The following is a 22,599-nucleotide window of genomic DNA, read 5'->3' as shown; positions in this document are numbered from 1 at the left end:
ATATTGACTAATGTGAGCATAAAACCAACTTTCCCACTATAAAGAAATACACAGGAAGAGACAAAGACAAGGTCACATTAACTTTATTCCTCATTTATGTAACATGTTGAACTTTACACAACAAACAGTACTTGGTGAGAACACACACCTACCTGCACTTAAAAGCTTAATTATTCTGGTTAAAATGTTTGACCTTATTTGATCTAAGTTTAATAATACGAGACATGATGACTCTAAACCCATTAGATCTGAATAAAGGATGGTTCACATATTTCTGCAAACTACAGATGTGCATCCATGGATTTGAAAGAAAAAATATGCAGATTGTAGGTTTTACTGATCATGAAGTTTTCTGCCATTTGGCTGTGGCCACATATGGTTCAATACTAGATTTCAGTGTTCATGCAGTTCCTTTAGTAATATTAGCTCCTGGATACAGTACCAACAACAAAAAGTTCCAGGTATGCTATTAATACCATGCCCCAGTTAAAATCGGTGCATTTGGCAAATCTGGGCACAGGCTTACATACACACCTAGTGTTTTACCGAATATTAATGAAACATGCAGTAAAATCACTCATCTGCTCTGCAGATGTTATAATGTAAACATTTATTCCTTAGTCTCAATTTAGTTATATGTTGAGGTGAAGAAAAGCCTGTTTGTCAAACGTGTTATTAATGCATACTGTATCGCTGGGTGGGGTGTTGTACAGGCAAACAGATGGGCAGCAAAGTTCCAGCATCGGTAACAATAACATCAGTTCAAATAAATAGTTTTTCATGTACACTGTATTTCAGATAGCAACTTTAAAAACACATACGGCTGAACCACAGCAGAGAATCTGAGCAGGTAAATGAGGAGTTAAAAATCTAAATAATTGTATTTCAGTTAATAAACGTTTAAAAAAGCAGCTGCTGCAACACTGAGAGGAGCGTGTCACAAACAAAAAGATGGATGAAAGGAGGGCGGGTGCTGGTAAGACACAAACAGTGTCAGATTAAAGTGCAGCTATGTTAATAGTGTTGGATTGTGGGTAGTGTAGTAAATCCAGGCCATAGAAACAGTGCGTCAAACCAACAGTTATTGCAGAGGTGCTTACCCACCAAATACCACAACAGACTCGAACGTAAGTAGGAGATAAATTATCTTGGGTTCTGATTCATTCTGTGAAATGGTTCCAGATCACAGAGAATATGTTGTGGTAACGCACTGGGATAAAACTGGCAGCAGGGCTGACTGTCATACATACCCAAGGCTATTAATATGTCTATGACCTAGACCGTTTTGGTGAGAGCAGACTGAACAGGCAGAGTACAGAGTATAATAAGCGCGTAATACGTAAAAGCCCTAACAACAAAGAGGCAGACAACGAAAAAGATAACAAGCAACAGCAGAGGGACATTACAGACAGTTGATGCAAATCAGGGCCATGGAAAATTATTCCCATGTTCTTAAATGTTAATATTAAATCTTTAAATAGCCAATTCAGATTATCCACCTGTGAAAGATGTCCAGTAAAAGATGAAGAAATAAAAAAAAATTCTACTGACTGTCTTGAAAATGTGGCTAAATTCTACCTGATTTAGACCTGGCCTCCAAAGTAATGGGACTCATCTGCTGTGAGGCTAATTGTTTGTCCTACGCACTCACAGCCTGTACAGCCTGAACCTCCGCCGCTACAGCTGAGACACGCTCTGGCCCAGTTTTACAGTTCAGACAGGTAGAATGAATCACGTACTGGAGCTGGGGGTCCTACAGCTCTTCGCTCTCATACAGGGGGGCCGTGTGCTGAGCGGGGCTCTCCACAGTCAGAGCTGGCACATGGCTCAGAGAGGAAAGCAGCTTCAATGTTTTCGAGCCAGGGGGCGCTGTCTTCATGGCTGGTGTTGAGCGAGCTAGAATAAAAGTTTCAACATTTATTTATATCTTAATATACGATACTAAAACTAACCGTGTTGCAAGTGCAGCTTTTGTTGTTTTGAACAAGACAGGTCTTCAGATAGTGTTCATTTATACACTTCACAAAAGACACAAAACAGTAGGATTATAGGTCAGGTGTATGATCAACCTATTCTACTCTACCAAACATCATTAGGTTCACCTGTGGTTAGTTCTCCAACTTTGGAAAAACCTACCACCCGAGGTCCTTGATTAAGATTTGACTTTTGTTTATTCACTGCATTTTGTTCATTTACAAAAATAAATGTTTAACACTTCCGCTTTTGAAAGCATTCTTTCTTTACAGCATTTTTTCCACACTTACCTAAATACACACAGGCACAGTAAGACACTACAGTATATCTCCTTAATAGTGGTGTTATCAACAGCTGTAACACACTTTACTGGGGGGGGGGGGGCAGCAGTGACAGACACACACTTACCTACAGCAACATTACAATTAACAATGAGCGTCCTTCTTAAAGCGACTGTAGTTTTTGTACTCTAATTAAACTTTACCTAATTATTAGACTTTGTATAAGAATACGGCGTACTGGGTAAGCCACCAGCCCGTGTCAGTGTTGGACTCCGGTGGCTGACTCCTGGTTGGGGTAAAGACATCTAACGTCACTTTCAGGCTGGCTGACCAGGTGAGCAGTGTTGCTTATTCAAGCATTAGTGTCAGTACTTTCACTCGGCTCCCTCTCCACACAGCAGATGGTGTGTTGTGTGATCGAGCAGAAACCCTATAGCTGTATTTTCCTCTGATGAGCTCAGTGGATGGGGCTCACTGCGCTGGCTTGGTGATCATGCCGTATTCTTAAGGTAAACTGCTCTTTGTGTAATATGTTCATCAGGTTTCCACTCGGTCATGTAACACAGCAGAGCTGCTGAGTGCAGAATACTCTCCATCTGCTGTAGGATTTTACAGCCTGGGATACTATGGTAACTAGCCCCCATGGGCAATTTAAAGCTAATGTGCATTAACACACAGTGGACTTACTGCCTACATCCAGCCTGGCATTGCACGTAGACATGCCAGCTTCATTAATGGCAGAAAGAGTGTACCAGCCGGCGTCAGACTTCATCACCCTCTCTATCAACAAGCACTGTCGGCCTGATCCGTCCTCATACAGGCTGTGGAGACATAAAGGAATTCAGATTCAACACAAAGTGAAAGCATGGAGGCTCCTCAACAAACTGAACAGTGTGTACAGTGTGTTCGCAGACGATCATCGGGAATCACACACACACATTTTATTTAAAGTACAACAAAGCAAATGTACTATTTTAGTGGCTTTTTAGGATTTGGGGGTAATTGACTAACCTCATTCTGTTGGGGTCAATGCGCAGCATATCTTTGTCCTTCTTCCAGAAGAGCTGTGGGGGAGGCGACGCGTCCACTTTGCACTCTAATCTAACTGTGTCGCCTTCCAGAGCTCTGGTGTTCAACATCTTGTGGACAAAGGTGGGAGGACGGAGAACTTCCTGAGCTGCAGGGGAGGAGGACGAGGCATTTCTATCGAAGTGTGAAATATAAACAAATGAATGCAAACATAGCTGAGGCGTCTACCTAGGACGTCCAGCCTCATGGTGAACCTGCTTTCCCCAGCTCTGTTCCTGGCCACACATTCGTACACGCCAGCATGGTGGACGGTGACGATCTCTATGATGAATGAGTGCATCCCCTTCTCACAAACCAGCATCTTATGATAGTCATCTGGGCGGATGGCTTTTCCATCCAAGTACCAGCAGATGTCTGGCGCAGGAAGTCCTCCCACCTTAAGTTGAGAAACACAGACACTGTTATTCCCCATTTTTGTATATTTGATGAACTAATACATCAAGTTGAATATTCCACCTTGAAATCAATCCTACAGAAGCGGCCCTCCTCTACAGTGAGGTCTGAGGGGATCTGCAGGAAGCGAGGGGCGTAGCACTTCTCCTGGATAGCCGACCCCTCGTTTCCCCTCTCGTCTGTCCCTGAGTGGTGCCTCCCCCTGCAGGGAGGGAGACATCATTTATTCATGACCTCGCTTTACATCACTTTCAGTGAATGCACTTTACACCTCATTAGTGACAAAATGGACACAAGCAAACATATCAATTAAGTAAGTCCTTTGACCGATGGGTTTGGTATCTCTTTTTAAAGTCAGCTGGAGCTACAAAGTGTCCAGTGGATTTAGAAATATTCATTAACACAATGTAGGTATTAGGTAACCCTGGTTATAATTGGGGTACAGCTGCTCAGTCATGCAGAGAATAGTCCCATTTCTATCTTGAATCCTCTTCAAATATTGTTAAAAAAAAGGAAATGATTAAAGTATGAGTCTACACTTGGATTCTTTTCTAATGGATGGTTGGGCTGTAACCCCCCCCCCATTATGCAACAATTGGCCACAAATGTTCCACAAGGCATGGTAGTACATTCATACCACTTGGTATGAATGTACTACGATGAGTAGGATTAATCATAAGAAAAAGAAAGAAAAAACAAGTTGTTCCATGGCTGTTTCTGTGATGTAAAACTGCTAATACATGTATGCATGACTGTGCGGTACTTCAGCTTCAGTTACCGCATCAAATGGGCAGAAACAAACGTGTCAGATGACCAGTTATTCATGAGCTATTTTTGAAGGACCAATTTAGTTTTACAACTGCAGCAGAGGGTAAGTGCCAGACTAGGCAGGAATCCTAGAGGAAAAACACACACTTAGGAGTCTGATGCTGGCCTGGAGACCAGGGTTAATATTTACATACAAGTATTGATTAAATACAATTGTATTTACCAGAGTCCACCTGTTTGTCTTCCCTCTGGTGAATCTGGCTGTAACAGACAACAAATGAGCAGGGGTGAATACAGGGTGGAACTGTGAAGACCTGATGGTACAGTACTGGTCAACAGGTTGCCAGCAAGCTAAGATGGCGTCTGTTCTGACACAATAGTCCTCTTATCACCGGTGAATGGGGCCCGTTCTCAGAACACGGGCTAGAAATAGCCACTGACCAACCTTGCTGGCTTTAGACGACATGCCTGAGTGTGTGTGAATATCAGTGTGTTGTGTGGCGGTGTGTGTTGTTTGGGAGTGTGAAAGACAGAGAGAATAGCCTATGCTAAGCCCTGTGAGCAGCAGAGGCTTTTTGACAGAACAATCCCGCACACGCACACACAGAGAGCTGGTCAGAATGACAGCATAATACTGTTCACTAGGGCTTTTTCAACTTTGGGGTTGAGAGCCCATTGGGAGGCCCTGAGAGGGGAACAGGCTCCCTGTGCAGTCATTCACAGCTAAATGACTGTAATAATGCATGGGCTTCACTTAATGGCCAAATGAAAGCTAATGGTTTTTGGATAAGCGCCAACACAAATGTCTATGAGAAACAGTCAGCACTGCAAAACACATCAGTATAACTTGAGAGGTACTGTTCCAAATGTTGGGCTGAGGGGTTTTTAGAACTGCAGTAACGCTATAAGTGGTTGTTTTTGTTGTACCTGGTCGAGCTGCGAGTCTGAGAGATTGTCTTGGTCAAACATGTGGTTGGCGTTGTCTGGACCCAGCAGCCTCCGAGCCATATGCTCTTCATAGGACAGTTTCTGTCAAAAAGAAAGCTTTCTACTGGTGAACAGGATTGTCTCCACACTCACAGACAAAGTGTGCTGTGGTTTGTCTGGACAACTACAATTATTAAATCATTTTTGTTGTTATGTTTGTGTGGAAGGAGACATTACTGTTTTGGATAAATGAAAATTTAGGACACTCTACTTCTATTCCACTTTGACAGACTCTCTCACACATGCACACACACACCTGGCTGTTTCTCCTCCTAGCTTCCTTTGAACGTAACTTTTTCTCCAGATCCTGAATGAGGGCGTCTTTGGAGCCCTGAATGTCATCATCTGTGGAGCGGGAGGAAGAAGGCCGAGGAGCTACGGACTTTTTCAGGATAGGTTTGGGAAGGCTGTGAGATAAAAGAGGGAGGAAGTTATAAAAAGCTCAAACACAACAGACAAGCTAACGACTTGTAATTATTGAAACTAATTAAGCTGATCTGTCTTATCAAAATGTGCTGTGACCAAATGTAAATGCTTTCTGTTCATGGTCAGTGCTAAACGAGCTAGAATTTTTTTAATTGATTTTTTTTTACTATTGAGTTAGGTACTGTTAATCACAGTTAATGGCAAACTAGGAAAGTCACACTTATCCTTCAGGTTCTGAACTGTTCTTTCGGTATCTGTTTTTACATCTTGCTTTTCATTTTACTGTCCTTACTTTTGTGTCCATTACTTAACTTAACTTTACATAACTTTGCATTGGCCGTCCAAAACGTATGTAAACCCAAACTTACGTATTGGGTGTTCCCTTGTAGCTGGCGGGCAGAGAGACCACAGAAGGCTGGACTCTGTTCTGAGTGTTCGGTGTGTTGGGTTGTAGGGGAGAGGAAGAGTTTGGAGAAAGAGGGGAATGAGGAAGAGAAGGGGACACTGGCAAAGTCTGCTGAGGAAGGGAGGAAGGAGAGGAGGGAGCTCTGGTGGATGGGAGCGGGCTAGAAGGGGCTAGTGGGGAGCGAGAAGGAGAGGTGGAGGGCTGGAGGAGAGTGGAGTTGGGAGAGAGTTTGGAAGTGGGGAAAGGGGAGAGGGAAGACGGGGAGGGCAGCACGGAGCAGAGATAAGCAGCAGGGGCGGACATGCTGTCCTGGTTGGCTGGCAGGGTGGCGCTGCCGAGGCCGGTGGCACTAGGTACACTGGGGGTGAGGGTGATGCTGGAACGCAGTTTGGTGCGGGGGACGGAAGATGAAGAAGAGGAAGAGGAGGCCAGCAAAGGTGAGGAAGAGGAGGTAGTGGCTGAGGGACTGAGCACATGGGAAGTGGAGGAAAGAGTAGGCACAGCGGTGGAGGCTGGGGTGGAGATGGGAGAGCTGAGGCTAGAGGAGGACGGGGAGGACTTGCAGGTGCCGTTGGCCTGGGTCTGGATCTGTGTCTGGGTGACGGACTGGGTCTGGTTTTGATTCAGGCTTAGAGACTGAAACTGCGACTGGGTCTGGGACAAGGACCTGGACACTGAGCGAGTTTGAGAAAATGACTGCATTTGTGTGGACTTGATTTTAGTTGGACTCTGAGGCTCGGTAGCACCTGGACTATTCTGGAAAGTGCCAAGCTTCTGTTGGGAGTTGCTCTGGTTCTCCTGGGCATCCCTCAGCACGCTTTCATAGCTGGGTGCCTGGAAGGCTGGCTGTGACTGTATAAAATGCCTGGGTCGCTCATAGTTAAAGGCGCTGGGCGGAAAGGCACTGGGGGTGAAGGTAGGCAGGTCCGACAGGTTCATACTGTTGCCTCCTGACTGGGAGGACTGGGAGGAGGGCAGAGAAAAGTGTAGTTATGTCAGTTATGGCAGCTTCTTCAACATCTAACTTAGAGCGTTCAATTGCCTTACACTGAAACTGAGCTTGCTTGGTGTAAACAGCTTGGGTGTTGGGTCTTTCTCCTCGTCGTGTAACGGTGGTGGAGGTGACGGTGGTGGAGGAGGGCTGGGTGTACTGGCTTGAACAGTGACCTCTGACCTTTGGCTCCCTGAGCAGGAATCACCCCGATCAAACAGCTCTGCAAAGGAGTGGCTGGCTGGCTGAGGCTCTGGAAAACTGACAGATACAGAAGAATATATTCATTTACAATAGATGCTGTATATAAATACAAATCTACAGCAATGCTTGTGTGGATTCATTACTTACACACAAGTAGAGTGACTAAAGCTACAGAGTTCACAACTGATTAACTGAGCAGATGAAATTTATTGGGTTTGGATTTAACCAGCGGAACAGAATTCCTCATAGAGAACAGTTGGTCCACAATGATCTAGCATAAAATGCCAACATAAAATTATTGGCCAAACAGTTGTTCTTCAGCGTGGAAGTGAATACTGAGTTTACTCACTTTGCTTCTAGAAAGCCATGTTGCGCTTCTGAACCAGCTGATGTTGGGAACGCTAGTGCATGATGTTAGTGGACAATTCTCTGACCCTGCCTGTATTTTACGTCATATGAATGGCTCTGATTTTTACTACCAAGATCAATATGACAACTGGTCAATAGTTATAAATACCCCTCCCTGCAGATAATGTGTCCCAGTTTGGCCGCGGTACCAGGAGGATCGTCTAATGACAGTAACAGATATCTGCGGTTCTGCTCTCATTTCAGCCCACTCAGTGGTCCTCTTCCTGTAATACCAAGCCTGGCTGGTCCTCAGCATTTCTACTAGGAAAGAATTTTGTTCCCATGACGACCACGTAGTCTGGCCTATGCAGGAACATAATGACAATAGCAGCCAGTCTCCCTCTCACACTCGGTGTGTTCCTGCATTTCTCCCAGTCTCCTTGGGGTGTAGGACAGTTTTAGTCTGACAGCATCAGTTGACCTAAACTATGCAACTGACGGATCGAACATTTCAACTTGAGGAACACCTTGAAGAAAAGGTAAAATAGAATCAAATCCCACTATGAAAGAATTGTCTTTTGGGAAATATTGAAGATTTGACTAGATTCACAATTAAACTTTAAATTATTGGTACATTGTGTCATTATTATTAAAAACAATACCTGAAACTTAACAATATACATTAAGAACAGCTGAAGTATTGAATGAATGAGCTGAATAATAAATCAAATAAATTGGTCATGTGTGCTCTACTGTACATTCACAAATGATGTAGCAAGAGATCTGTTAGACCAATGTGTGTTTAGGCAAATGAACACAGAATGAAGACAGTATTTACTCTGTTGACCACTATGTAGTGGAGTTTCTATGCTTTAAATGCTACTATGGGAACATAGTGAGTGAGATTCTACGGTTTAGTTCAGTGCAGCGCTTCCCTTCAGGTCCATGTTCGTGTATTTATGTTTGGGTGATTAAGACTGCAAAGCTATATTGGTCCTGAAATCAGCTGGCAGGTGCAAACAGATGACTTGTGACCTAACCCCTAACACACACACACACACACACACACACACACACACACACACACACACACACACACACACACACACACACACACACACACAACACACACACACACACACACAATTAGATGCAGTCATTTCACTGCACAGTCCATTGTGTTTCAGCAGTTTGTTTGAAATTTTGAACCATATAGCACAATGTGATAATGTGGTGACAGCCATTTGATCATTTGATGCTAGAGGGAAAATAAAAAAGAGGTTTACACTAGATGTGCAATTCCTTACAAAATGAGCCTTAAATGACCCAGCTGAGATACATTCCAGACAAAATGTCTCAAAACACACTATTTTGTAGCCGCACAAAGTCTGTATTATCTAAAAAAAAAATATGTTCTCCAAGCAAAATGTGTCATCATTAAACTGTCTTCTACTTCTAGCAGAAAACGTTCATCCCAGAAAAACAACACACATCATAGATAAATCAATTTACCCACAGATTCTCAGCATGACCTTAACTCCCAGACTGCTGCCAAAGGTTTAGGAGCAACTGCTGTGTGCAGCACTGAGGACACGGGGATTGTGAAGGACACAGACGCCATGTCCGTGCTTCATTACAGATGACATCATCGCTTTGGACACCGACAGAGTGCCGAACATATTTACCACCGACCGGATTTGAATATGAACCAGAGTAAAGTCAAAGTTCACAACACATCTACAGAGCAGTATCAAACGGCAAAGAGCTCTCATTAAATAAAATCAGGTGAAGGATCAACACACGTTTTAAGACTCTAATCTTGTTGACAGTATGTTTTGGAATATTATTTCAGAATGTAGTCGAGGTGCAAACAATTTGGGTCCAAAATTAGGAAAAAGCTGCCCAAAATCTGAGAACATACGGTAAGATGCAGTGTGAGCTGTGACTCTGGTCTGTTCTGAAGGACACACGGTCCACAGAACAATTAGATGAGCTCAGGTCAATCACACGACAGGCTTCACATGTGCACGTGCTTCTCAATCAGCTCCACAGGTTAAATCAATGTGTTGAAGACGACACGGAGCACGTTCATTTACTTTGGGTTAATAACTAGAGGTTTGGACGCCAACTTGAAACTTTAATAAACTTTAGTAATTAATACTAGTCATTGTTCTTGACTGACCGAACGTAAAAATAAGTAAAACTGTTCAAGTTTCCGCTCGCACCCTTAAAACGCCACCAACCAGACGATAAACAAGCAAAAGTAAACAAGGATAAACTAGCTTGTTTAGCTAAACAACCACTGAAAAAGTGAGGTTAAAACCGTGACAGCAGAAGCCCCCGCAGGTCAAACGTTACTGTGACTCTGACGCTGTTTTCTTACCTCGTGAACCGTTTCTACAGCGCGGTCCGTACACTTCAAAGCGGGCTGAATGAAACCGAACCTCCCCTGTACGACGCGGGGGAAACTGCGGGGTCCGAGGAGGAGAGCGGGAGGCTGGACCGCAACAGGTGGCGGCGCGCGCTCACGAGCGGCACGAGGCGAGACGTGAGCGCGCGCGCCCAGCTGATCGCTTTCGTTTTTTTTTTAAGGCCGCCGCTCGTTTTAGACTGACGTTTCAGTGTTACACGTTAGAAAGAAAGAAAGAAAGAAAGAAAGAAAGAAAGAAAGAAAGAAAGAAAGAAAGAAAGAAAGAAAGAAAGGAACAATGCAACAGCGACCTCTACTGGAAACACTTTACTTGTAATTAACTGGGTTGAACTACAAATATTACAAGGAATATTGCACGTTATGTTATGTTATGTTATGTTATGTTATGTTATGTTATGTTATGTTATGTTATGTTATGTTATGTTAAGTTAAGTTAAGTTAAGTTAAGTTAAGTTAAGTTAAGTTAAGTTAAGTTAAGTTAAGTTAAGTTATGTGCCACAGAGCTGGTAGTTTTGAATGAGAATAATGTGCATGGTGTGTACTCACTCTTCCACAGCAGGGACGTTGTCCTCTCCGGGGCTGTCAGGCCACTCAGGAGGTGAGAGGTTTGTAGAGTCAGGCAGCACAGATGAAAACTCACTGCTGTTTCCAGAAGAAGTCATTTCCTGCCGTAACTCCGACTGTGCTTGCTGCCTGATGGAAAGTGCCTCCTGCTGCTCCTCCAGGCCTGAATGGAGGGGTCAGACCAATCATTATTGCTATAATGAGGCATAACGAGCTAACCTGTCGACTCAGTTAGACGTCTCACCACTGTAAACCTCCAGGATGGCTGAGCAGGACACGGAGCCAAAAGGGTTGTGGGCAACACATTTAAACAAGCCTGAGTCCTCTGGAAACGCTTCAGTGATCACCAGTGTACACAGCTCTTCTGCAAGGAAGGAACACTACTTTACAAACCACATCATTTCATTCCTAAAGCTCATGCCTTTTTCCTTCCACATGGAGATGCTAGTGTGCTACTCAGGAGCACTAACGTCATGTTCCATTGCAAACCCATGTATGGAAAATATATGACAAAAAAACACATGAGACTTTCCATAAAATATTCAGACACATTTTCTGTTGTTAGATTTGTTTTGAGCCAAAGCTCAGGAAGAATTTTAATGTGAAAAAGAGAAATGTTAAGAGTTAACACTATAAAAAAACGGTCCACATATATTTGACACACATCCCCATTTTCATTATTTGTCTACTCACCTGGAACTAAAGTTGAACTGGCCTCTGGAATAACAAGGAGAAAGACAGTTATTTCCTCTGGAGGTCGGAGGTCAAAGCACTTCAAAGCACTTGGGAGTGTGGGAACTCTCAAGTCAAGCATTTCATGATCCCGTAGTATTAACACAATACATTTCTATTCATACAGTACACACTTACTCTTGCGTAGTATTCGAAAGTCGTCTGAGTCCAGTATTTGCTCATCCTCTCTGTACCACATGACCTGGAGGGGTGGCGTCCCCCTCAGTCTGCACTCTAACACCACTAACTGTCCCTTTGCTGTGGACACATCATGGAGACACTAGGACACGAGAATGATGGCGATTGAACATGTGATCAGACACGAGAAAAAGGAAAATAAGTAAAAAGCATTTTGTTTTAAGTCAAACTTATACATGTATTTCACAGTAATATTGTACCTTAACAAAAGTAGGAGCCACTCCGCTTCCTGAATATTGTTGATTGTAAATGGGACTCTGAATCTGAAGACCAAAACAGATTAAATGCAATTTGTTGTTTTATTTCATTCATGTGTTTACTCTTTTGAGAGTTGCCAAATGTCTGCAGGGCATTCAAGTTGCACAGTTACATAAAACAATATGCATTATTGTCGGAGGGAGAGGCAGAAGGGAGGTGGATGTAATTACCCTCTGAGGGTTGACACACATAGGCTGCACGAGGCTGGAGTGTCTCTGGGTGAGGAGGGTGGAGGAAGAGGAGGAGCTGGAGGAGAGCTCTCGAGAGGAAGATGCAGAGGAAGAGGAAGTGGAGGAGGAGATGGTCAGGGACATGGTGCTGGTCTTCTTCTGCATCCTCTGGATTCTACACAGCAGAGGAAGCAGTGTAGCAGGTGTGTGTGTGTGTGTGTGTGTGTGTGTGTGTGTGTGTGTGTGTGTGTGTGTGTGTGTGTGTGTGTGTGTGTGTGTGTGTGTGTCAGACTTACTGTGCCATGTTTCAGCTTTTCCACGTACTGACTGAGGTTGTTGTGCTTTCTACAAAGACAAAACGTAGATGTCAGACATTTGACAGAAGCTGTGTCTGTGTGACAACACAGATTCGTAGAAGTGACTCATACAGTAACTCAGACTCCATTTTCAAACACAGCTGCTCATGTCCACGACTTAAAGTGTCAAGGGTCATCAGGCACACAATGAGGTGTGTACATTTAAACATGCACAACTACAGTGTACTAACTAAGTGATTTACAAAGGGCCTTTTAATTGTCCAGTTGGATTTTTAAAACATGAAAGATTTCCATGTGCATCATTACATTTAATGCAGAGCCATAATCAGAATTATTCATCAGGTGACAGACAGAACCCAATAATCCTGTAGTCAATCATTTCCTTATTAATGTTGCAAAGCTCAGTCTTAGAAGAAGCTGAGTGTGTGACTTTTCTGAGCCAGCAAAAAAAAGAATGCGCAAATCCAGTGGTTGAAATAATCTGGTTTCATAATATGTTTACAGATGTGGAGTGTTTAAAAAAGTTTAACAGTAAATGTGACTCTAAAGGCCAAAGAAGGGTCTTAATCCAAGGTTTCAGGCAGCCCAACCAATCCTGCCTCCAAGTGGTGAGTGTGATTTCATGTGAAGTCTTTCACCACCAGGCCAGTATCACCTCCCCTCCGTGGTGGGCTCGGGTTGTTCAGGTCGGGTGTGGGGTATCACGGTTAATTGAAGGTAAATTTCATCTTTCAACATTTCACACCCAGAAGACCCCGTGAACCTCCCAGGCCACAGCCTGTGTGCTGTGTTGGGCCCAGAGAAGGAGCTGACAGCGCAGGCCGAGGCTCAGGTTTCCAGGCTAAATTAAACTCTGCTGCCTCCTGAGCCCAGCAAAGACTCTCTGACCGGAGATAAATCTCTGTGTCTCCGGTAACGGGACCCGTGAAGACAGACGGGGAGGATAAAGCCCACCTTGACTTCACTGTTATGCTCCACCCCACCTGTAACTCACTCTGTCCGGTGTCGAGCCACGTCGGGATCAGAGCATTAACGTCTGCGCAGTCATAACAGCCGGGGCTCAGGCAAAATAGCTGAGGGATGTTCAGCATCCATGTGCACATCCCGTTTTCCCCGCAGATAAGCGCCTACGACAGGTGTGTCTGTGTGTGCGCAGTGTGTACCTCAGCGCAACAACAGCTGCTGCTGACCGCTTCATATCAATCGCTTTGTGTAACACAAGCGCGGGATTTAGAGAAGAGACAGCAAGCTGCATTCATCAAAGTGCCGTGAAGCAGAGGGAGGAGGCTGTCTGCTGCTTTCACACATCAGCGGCTTCTTGAGGCAAATCTGAGAGGTGTCTCTTTAATGCAACAATGGGAACATTGCCCGAAAAGTCATATTAGCAGCTTATCTATGGAAGTGTAACAATCCTTCCCAGTAACTGATGAACTGATCGAATATTTACAGCTTGACTGAAGCTGGCAAAAGCCACAGTTGTGAGAGTACAACACAGACACCAGGCTGCATGAAAGCTGGCTGTAGTGAGATGAACAGCACACAACAGCACCTGTACACTACAAAAAATGAAACTTCAAAGTAAAATTATACTTCCCTGCAACAGATGTTAAAAAAGGCCATAATTAATGATCAAGCTTTAAATCAGTGAACTTAAACACACCCTGATCCCTGACTGACCCACTAAACCCTACAATGACTTTGAATTGTGTAAATAATGTGAGAAATATACGGTAGCATTGTTACTGTACAATCTATTTACACATGAACTACATGTACAGTATAGAAAAAACAACTGAGATAAAAACATTATGGTGACTGAACTATATGAAGGTCTAAAATGTTCTTAAACCGTGCAAATAATAAGTTTCAAAAAAAGTTGTCATGCATTTTTTTATGTATAGCCAAAAGATAATAACTGGTATTTTAACGTTGATGGTGTTTGACCTATTTTAAAAAAGAATAAAAGTATGCAATGACTTCAACAGCAGAGTCTAGAGAATGTTACATTGAATGTGATGGTGGAAAAATCTGTTGTTGAGCAGATGAAGGAAATTGTGCGAGAGGAGTCGTTTCTCAGCTGTTATCATGTACTTTCTGTGCTCATATGAGTATAAATGCAGTACAGTATGGTGTGAGTGATGTACTTATTCCCTCTATTTTAACACACACCTTGAACCTGTACTGTATGTGTGATGTTTCATTGCCCCTCATTGATAATAGATGAAGATTCCTAAATTGTGCTGACAGATTCTGAGATGAACTAAATCTTTTCAAGAGAAAATAGGAGAAATCTACTCCAACGTCTACCAACGTCCACCTGGTTAAATATAAACAAACCACCCACTGTGCAATTCCAGGCCTTCACACAACACCATGAGGCCACTAAGCAGCTCTCAGTGGACCGGTTTAGCCCAGCAGCGGTTCCCAGCAGCAACCGGGGTTTATTGAAACCTGCCATTGAGCAATCGACTCATAATCTGTGTGGCTGATTTATTCAGACAATGTCAAACTAAAAGTTGGTCACGGCTGAAGAATTCGATTTTAGTGCTCAAACACCAGTGAAAAGCCCATTTACACTGTGTGTGTTAAGTGTAAAGCTCTTTACCTTTGGCATTAGGTTCCCATTACACAGTTCACTAGAGCAACAACATGGACTTAACCAACATCATAGTCCAAAAAAAACTACCTACAATAATAAGATGACGTTTTTAGTACATGTTGTTGTTGTTAATTTCTCAGTTTTTTAATTGATATTTATATGTAACAGTGAAGAAACATGTCTATAACCAAGGATTGTTACAATAATTAATTTAAATATTATTTTTATTCCTGTATTATTGTAATATTAAGTACAGTCTAACCATAAAGCTGAAGCTAATAGGAAGTGTCATAAATGTTGTCAAGCTGAAACAGTTGCAACATCAGAAAAGCATATCACATGATAAATCCTACAATTATACATACAGTAAAAAGGGCCAAGGTTTATTTAACAGGTATGTTGCCAAACACAAGAAACAAACTTAATTTTTAATTTTAACTGTTTTAATTTTTGTTTACATTACTGACTGTCTCCATTTAACAGATCGCTCAATTTAAACTCCAGGGCGTGTTTATTACCTTTAGCTCACTTGATTCCTTCTTAATAAATGCTTGGTGAACCCTCATCCAGGCAGTGGACCTAATTCCTGTACTAGCCCTCAAATCTGTTGTTCTCTGTTGCATCATCATGTGATGAAGTCCTGAAAGTCTATGTCCAACTTTCCATTTTAACTTCATGTGGTTGGGGTCCTGATTTAGCTTGGACCGGGCCACCTGGTCCCTGTCTCCACCAACCACAGCTCAGCAGCAGAACACAACACACACACACACACACACACACACACACACACACACACACACACACACACACACACACACACACACACACACACACACACACAGCTCACTCGGGTCCATTGTGTGTTGCCTCACCCTACAGGTTAGATGTGTGGCACATTCAAGTCCCAAGCAGATGTAGCAAATGTATCATAAATAAGAACACAGGCGGTCGGACGGACGGACGGACGTGTGGCACATGGCCATATGACACAGCATAAATTTAGCTCCAGGCAAATCATTCCAACCCGTCCTTTACTTTTTAACTGCAAACTCATGCACTACAGTCTTTCCTGCTCTACCCACACACTCATAACCTTTTTTTTTTTTTTTTTTAATTCCAACATTTTTGACTTGTGCCTTCTCTACTCCAAACCTAACCCTCCCGTCAACAGCAGGAAGCGTAAACCAGGACATGCTCCAGACCCAGGCTCACAGAGCAGCGGCTGAAGCTAATGTGCTGCCTGTTTCTGGCAGGTTCCCTCTAGCTGGGCTTGAATTCTAGAGGTGCCAATGTGGGTGCTGCTCCGGCCGCGCTAATGCAGAACAGGCCCAGCTGCACCTTCAGCACACAGCTTCAGTCCATCTGTGGGGGAGGTTAACCACACAGTTCCCTTCTTACCTGTGAGGCCTTTCCCAGCAGGCGAAAACACGTGCCGGTCCAGCAGGAAGCGTGAATGTTCCGAGTGTAAAACTGCTATGTGACCGCGAGGCTGCCAGTCATGGCCCGGTCGCTCCCTGCTCTGGGTGTGCTGACACACACGCACACAGGCAGGCAGGCAGGCAGGCAGCAGTGTGTGTAAGTGTGTGTGTTGAGGGGGGGTTGTGGCAGTGGAATGGGGTTAAGAGGGAATCTGAGGCTGGTGGGGGCGGCAGGAGGGCAGGGGGGCACTAAAGAGGCAAATTTAGAGCGCAGTGTTGGTCAACACATGGGAAGAAAGACTAGCTCCACTCAAACCAAGAGGTTCACCTGCCTCTGGTTGGAGCACACTGGGACACCTCAGGGGTTGGGGGTAGGCTTTAATATAGGGCGTCACGCATTTGGAGTCGGGATGAAAAAAACTCCGTCCACGAGTGTGAGACAGGAAACCTGCAACTGGTGCCAGTGAGTCTTCATAAGACACATGAGACCCCTGAAAGAGAGCGAGAGTCACTCAGAGACAGGGAGGGATCAGAGGCAGTAGCTGACATGCGAGGCTCCACCCACACTGCATATAACATGAGGAGCCTAAAACTAGGCAAATCATGAATCAGCCCTGTGGTGAGACCACGAAGGCTTTCAGCAGTTCTGAAACTGTTGAAATAAAAGGAAAAGATGGCTGAGCTGTTACTGGGAACATTTCTGATGTGGACTCCAACCACGGCGGTGATGAAACCACTTCTGGGAATGCGTTGGAAATCTCAGTAAAGCCCTCAAAGCTGTGACTTTATCCATCAGTAAAGTTCAGCAAGACAGTGATGTCCACATACAGTGTAAGGCAGAGAGCAAAGGCTTAAAGAGATGTCTTTTAGGTTTAATATCTGTGGTGATGTTCCTGCTGGAAGGCTGTGTTGTGTTGATATCACACAGTCTGATGTGTGTGTGTGTGTGTGTGTTAAGTACATGCAAACCGCCCCCCAGTGGTTCACAGGTTAATTGGATGCTAAAGTATTCTGATGAGTCAGTGTTGGTTTGACGCGGGAGTGGAGAGATGTGCAGAGATAAACAAAGACCATCGATTGCACCTCGAGACCAAAACAACACACAACACATCTGTTCTTCAAGTTAACACATTTATTACAGCCTCACTGTGATTTGGTTCTTTACACGCATCTTGAAGCAGGAGGCGTGTACAGTATGTGACACATCGAAACAGGTCCAGTGCAACAGTAACAATCAGTTATATAACGACAAAGAAAGTAGCCAGTTACAGGAAAAATATATTCTTAAATGTTCATCAGAATAACATTTGGTTTTATATAATCTCAATCTAACTGGATTTTTAATACAATAATCCTGTTTTTGTATATAGAAAATAAACGTAAAATTCTGACAGGAGAATTAAATTGTTGGATAAATCTGAACTTTTGGAAAATATCACCCGTCCACAGTTCAGTAAACATCACCATCGGCCTTTACAACTTGTGCCATTAAGGGGGAAGATTCAGTCGTTTAATATGAGTGACAGCGATGAAACACACATCTTCCTTCTACATCTATCTATAATTTTAACCATGTGCCCTCGAACTCCAACCTTCCTTCCTGATTCAACGTACTGAAGACCTGCTACACAAAACAATCAGCTCTCTTTTAAAAGGCATAGTTCATCCACAAAGCTCTGCTCATGTGCTGACTGGAATGTAACGTAGTTGTAGTGCTTGAAGCAAATAGCCTAGAGATAAAATGCAGCCTTTATCACCTCAGTTAACTTGTGCGTGTTTCTTTTCTTTATACTTACTTCAACCATTATCACTCACTCATGAACACCTGTTTGAAAATACTACAGTCCTGAGTCCTGTTAACAGCGAAATGAAGCTGCTTTGTATAGGAATTGTTCTGCATCAACTTCCATCCAACTGCAAGTATATCCAACAGTGACAAGGAAAACTCAAAAGACTGACTGTGTTGAAGGGTCTTTGAATGAGTCTGGGGGTGGATGGAAAGGTTCAACACAGGAGGGATGAGAACTCGAGAGACATGAGAGACAATGTGAGTCAGCAATAAACGAGACATGTTGACACAGCGGGAGAAAAGAGTTGGTGGGAGACGTATGGGAGGTGAGTCAGAATCCAGTATCAGCTCAACCAGTGGAAGCAGTGGGAGGAACGGCACGCATCTCTTTCTCATTAGGGATCCACCTCCAGCTGAATGTTCACTTACAGACGGATGGAGTGCATGATGACACAGAGGCATCTGCATCCGGTGCGCCACTAAAATCTTCCCACTGTGTCTCCAGAGTGGAGACTCAGATGACAAACAGACACACATCATTACTCTGGGTTTGTTAGAAGCCAAGATGATTTATGGGCTGTTTTAAGAAGCAGAATGAAAAACGATGCACATAAAAAGGAAAATTGTGTTGTTACATCTAAAACATGCAACAACATTATCAGGCAAAATACAATGCACATTTGTTATAAAGACAACAAAGGACGGAAACTCAACTGACACTTCAGTCGGTCAAAGGACTGAATTTAAGAGCTTCAGGAGATTTGTAATTGTAATACAGTTGCATTAAATATCAGTGGCATTCATAAAGAAATGACTGCTTGCATGGCATATAACTCTAAAGCACCTATTAGCTCTTTTCGTCGGTTTGATGTCATTTAATTTGTAATCTATTACAGGATAATTGTAAGTATGTGGAAAATACTAGGTAAAGACTGCATATATCAGTAAACTAAACTTATAATTAGCCAGGTAATATAAGGTAATATAAATAACTCTATAATGTCTTTAGCCCATGTTGGTTGCCTACTCTGCACCTGTTAGCTTGCCATTTATTTGCATTGCTTTACTTCTATATCATGTTATCCAACCGAGAAAAGCAGTTTCTCATTAAAAACGTAGCAACTTAGTGATAAAGCTTCTAGTTTCAAATAATGTCACAGAACCAGCTGCTGTACATTATAGCCACAAAATTTAAAAGTACATAAAATACAGGTAATAAACTCAATTTATTGTTTAATCTGAATCTGATAAAAATTGGTTAAATGGAAATTAGAAAGAGACACATTGCAAATTCACATTTGAAGGCTGAAGACTATTAAGGTCATCACTTTCACCAGATTTAGGACTTTCTGAAGTAAACATGTTATTCAAAATACGTAAGTGGACTATCTAGATAATTTTGCTTATGATTACCTAGTTCAGGTTGATTTGTTCAGGTGGGATGCAGGAATATTTTACAAAGTATAACATACCCCACATTGAGTTTTTAGGATACAAATATAGATGATTAACTCTAAGTCTTCATAACATAATTCAATTTTCAAATCAAAAAGTCAGTCGTTATGTGTGACGTATCTCAGACAATGAGTTAAAAAAAGCCAAAAGAGCAAAACCTTCTACTTTGGTTTCTTTCTTTGAAGATTATGGCATAAATCATAAAGAATCTGTGAACAAAGGTTCCAAATTATACACAATTATACACGTGGCAGAATTTAGTCTCTTCAGACACAGGTCCAAGAAAACATGTGGCTATCTGACCTATGAAAAGTGTGTGTGCCACGTGGGGTACACTAACTACGGAATGGCTTCACATGTTCCATTATTTTAAAGGACACATGAATAAGGTGGCTGTTGTGCAAAGAGCCTGACTTATATATGCTAGAGAAGATCTACCACCAAACACACTCTGCGTGATACATCAAGTAATATTTAACACGTCAACTAGGTTAAAACCTCGAGGTGAGCATTCAAGTTCACTGTCAGTATCTCATATTCTTACTCACATTCAAATATCATGGACATCATCATGTACAAACTCTGTTTTGGGATGGATTTCACATTCATTAGCCTACAATTCTGTACACATTGATAAAAATGATTTAGAAAACAGTTACAAGATTATTTACATCCCAGACTGTACAAAACTGAGCAAAGCTACAAAAAGCCTCAATGTTAATGTAGGATTAGAAACCTCTACTGATGTAAATATTTATCCTGTATATCCTAAGTGTGGTTCAGATGCGGGATAAAGCAAACCCTCAAGCTGGAGCCTTAAAAAATGCACAATGTAATTTTTAACTGACTCAGGAAGATTGGTTGTACGCTGACCTATGACCACACAAAGAGCACACAGACAGGGTGACTGCAGCTAATGACAGAACTGATTGAATGCTTGATGACAGGGTACGACCTCCAACAAGAAAACAACATAACATGATAAATAATATCAAATATGATGAGTGCATAATATGACAGTCTATTACTGTAGCCGCATTAATGAAACTAAACATCCTCCATACAGGGAAGCCTTTTTGAGGTATTACAAGAACTCTGGTGTGAACTGATGGTGTGAAATGAACAGTACAAGTAAAATGTGGAATGACAAGTTTTCTCTCCTTCATACATGCTGTAGCTGCTGATCCAGATGGGAAGAGCCTAAAATGGAACGATCTGAATGGATTGCTATGGTCTCCAATGGTAGGAAGGGAAGAAACCTTGGGGCCGGATGGTAAACAGTCACGTAAGAGTTGGCGGGCTCCAGTGATCCGTTTGTTAGCAGGTGAAAAACCATCCAACCAAGCATGGAAAACCATGCATAACAAATTGGAGCAAATGTGTTTAGTTGATGCCCATATCCATATCTAGTGCCCATAGAGACTCCAGGAAGCACTATTATAAAAAGACATCGCTGGATGTAAAAAGATGAACCCAGCCACCACCAGATGATCCCAGAGTCCACGTCCAGCCACTACCAGTTGAATAACGAGTTCTGTCCCAGAGTCATGAAGTAAATCTGGCTGCTGCCTCCTGACTGCACTGAGGCAAAGAACACCTACAACAGCAAACAAGGTTCACGGTTTACAAGGTTTCCTCAGGAAGTCAGTTTACAGGTTCTGGTTGTTGTACAGTACCTTATCATTCCTTTCACACAAAAACTTGAGCTTCTGGGCCTTTTTGTGCATGAAAACTCCCTCAAGATTCCCTGTGTTGGCAGACCTCAGTTCAATGGCCTTCTCTCCCCATCCCATCACCTGGTTGGACTGAAGGTAGGCTGGAGAGGAAATGATGGAATAATAATCTACTCTAGAGTATCTTCTACAGGCATTTTATTTATAGCCCAAACTGTCCTCAGAATCTGGTTCAGCTCCCAGGGGTCAGGGGCTGATCCAGAATCAGCAAGTGAGACAGAATTTGGCCATTCTGCCCGCGGATGAATGAGTGAAACTTACCGACCGATGCTGGCATCTCCCCCCACTGCAACACCGTGTCCTTGGTGATGCGTCCGTAAGTGTCGATGTAAACACCCTCATCTTCATAGCAAACCAGAACCTCTGTTCCTGCACTATTTGGTAAAATGATGATGGCATGGGGGCGGATCGAACCCTGGATCTGACAAACACACACAACCGCAAATGTACAATCAGCTTGTCTGTCTCAATATTCACATACGTTATAACGTGTAAAGTGTAATAATTCATTGGTGGGTATCAGAAAAAAATAAGTTTTAAAAAGTTAAAAAGGAGGACATAAAAATATTTTTGAAGGAAAATAAAAACAAAGCAACACTTCTGCATCACTCATGCAAAATGCAACCAGACGCCAATCACAAATCATCAGCTCAGAAACATTGTTATTATTTTTATGCATTTTAACTGTGTAAACTATATAACTAGTTCAGGGATATGTAGGAACCATCTGTTTCACATCAAAAAAGGTCCAGAAACCATGAACCTACAGAAAAGTGTGTTTAGAAAGATGCATACAACAGAAACAATCAGGGCAGTGACAACTTGTCCACTAACACCACGTACGCCACACGTAGATACAGCGCATACAGAACACAGTCAAAGCTCTGAAACAGATCAGTCCCTTTAGCAACAGCTTCTCCCTGTTTAATACATTACCACAGAGTGAGCCACCACAATCCTGAGCATCAGAACCGGCATCCACAAACGCAACGCAATCTTAATCCTCTGCCTTGGAATCAGCATTGTTACATAGCTTGCAGTCAGCAGAAGAAAATGCCTGTGTGTGTG

General features: G+C 42.8%; 2 protein-coding genes across 9 annotated transcripts in view; both read right to left on the bottom strand.

Moving 5' to 3' along the window:
• Positions 1–67: 67 nt before the first annotated feature.
• On the bottom strand, positions 68–16,710 carry myot (myotilin). Of its 3 annotated transcripts, XM_029165261.3 has the most exons (18): positions 16,535–16,709; positions 12,517–12,565; positions 12,221–12,395; positions 11,993–12,055; positions 11,733–11,874; positions 11,556–11,579; positions 11,107–11,226; positions 10,845–11,025; positions 7,372–7,576; positions 6,287–7,287; positions 5,749–5,899; positions 5,433–5,534; positions 4,729–4,766; positions 3,801–3,939; positions 3,513–3,720; positions 3,267–3,432; positions 2,943–3,076; positions 68–1,896 (listed from the first exon to the last, which is right to left on the bottom strand). In XM_029165261.3, the coding sequence occupies exons 2-18, from the start codon at positions 12,522–12,524 to the stop codon at positions 1,754–1,756; spliced, it is 3,000 nt and encodes a 999-aa protein (XP_029021094.1). In that variant the 5' UTR covers positions 12,525–12,565; positions 16,535–16,709; the 3' UTR covers positions 68–1,753. The 3 variants fall into 3 exon arrangements, with proteins under 3 accessions (XP_029021094.1, XP_029021095.1, XP_055368429.1); XM_029165262.3 differs by lacking the exon at positions 5,433–5,534 and having other exon boundaries at positions 16,535–16,710; XM_055512454.1 differs by lacking the exons at positions 12,517–12,565; positions 16,535–16,709 and having other exon boundaries at positions 11,733–11,852; positions 12,221–12,238.
• Positions 16,711–20,040: 3,330 nt separating this feature from the next.
• si:zfos-2326c3.2 (mitogen-activated protein kinase kinase kinase kinase 4) overlaps positions 20,041–22,599 on the bottom strand; it is a 38,526-nt gene continuing 35,967 nt past the window's right edge. For all 6 annotated transcript variants that reach the window (XM_029165031.2, XM_029165032.2, XM_029165033.2 and 3 more), the window contains 3 exons: positions 21,793–21,952; positions 21,475–21,614; positions 20,041–21,395 (listed from right to left, as the gene is read on the bottom strand). In XM_029165031.2, coding sequence (XP_029020864.1) covers positions 21,312–21,395; positions 21,475–21,614; positions 21,793–21,952 — 384 coding nt within the window. In that variant the 3' untranslated portion in view covers positions 20,041–21,311. The remainder of the gene's footprint in view (positions 21,396–21,474; positions 21,615–21,792; positions 21,953–22,599) is intronic.

Source organism: Betta splendens, chromosome 10, assembly GCF_900634795.4.
Source record: "Betta splendens chromosome 10, fBetSpl5.4, whole genome shotgun sequence".
NCBI lineage: Eukaryota > Metazoa > Chordata > Actinopteri > Anabantiformes > Osphronemidae > Betta > Betta splendens.
Note: the sequence above shows the minus strand (reverse complement) of the source record. Positions and strands in the feature narration are given on the sequence as shown.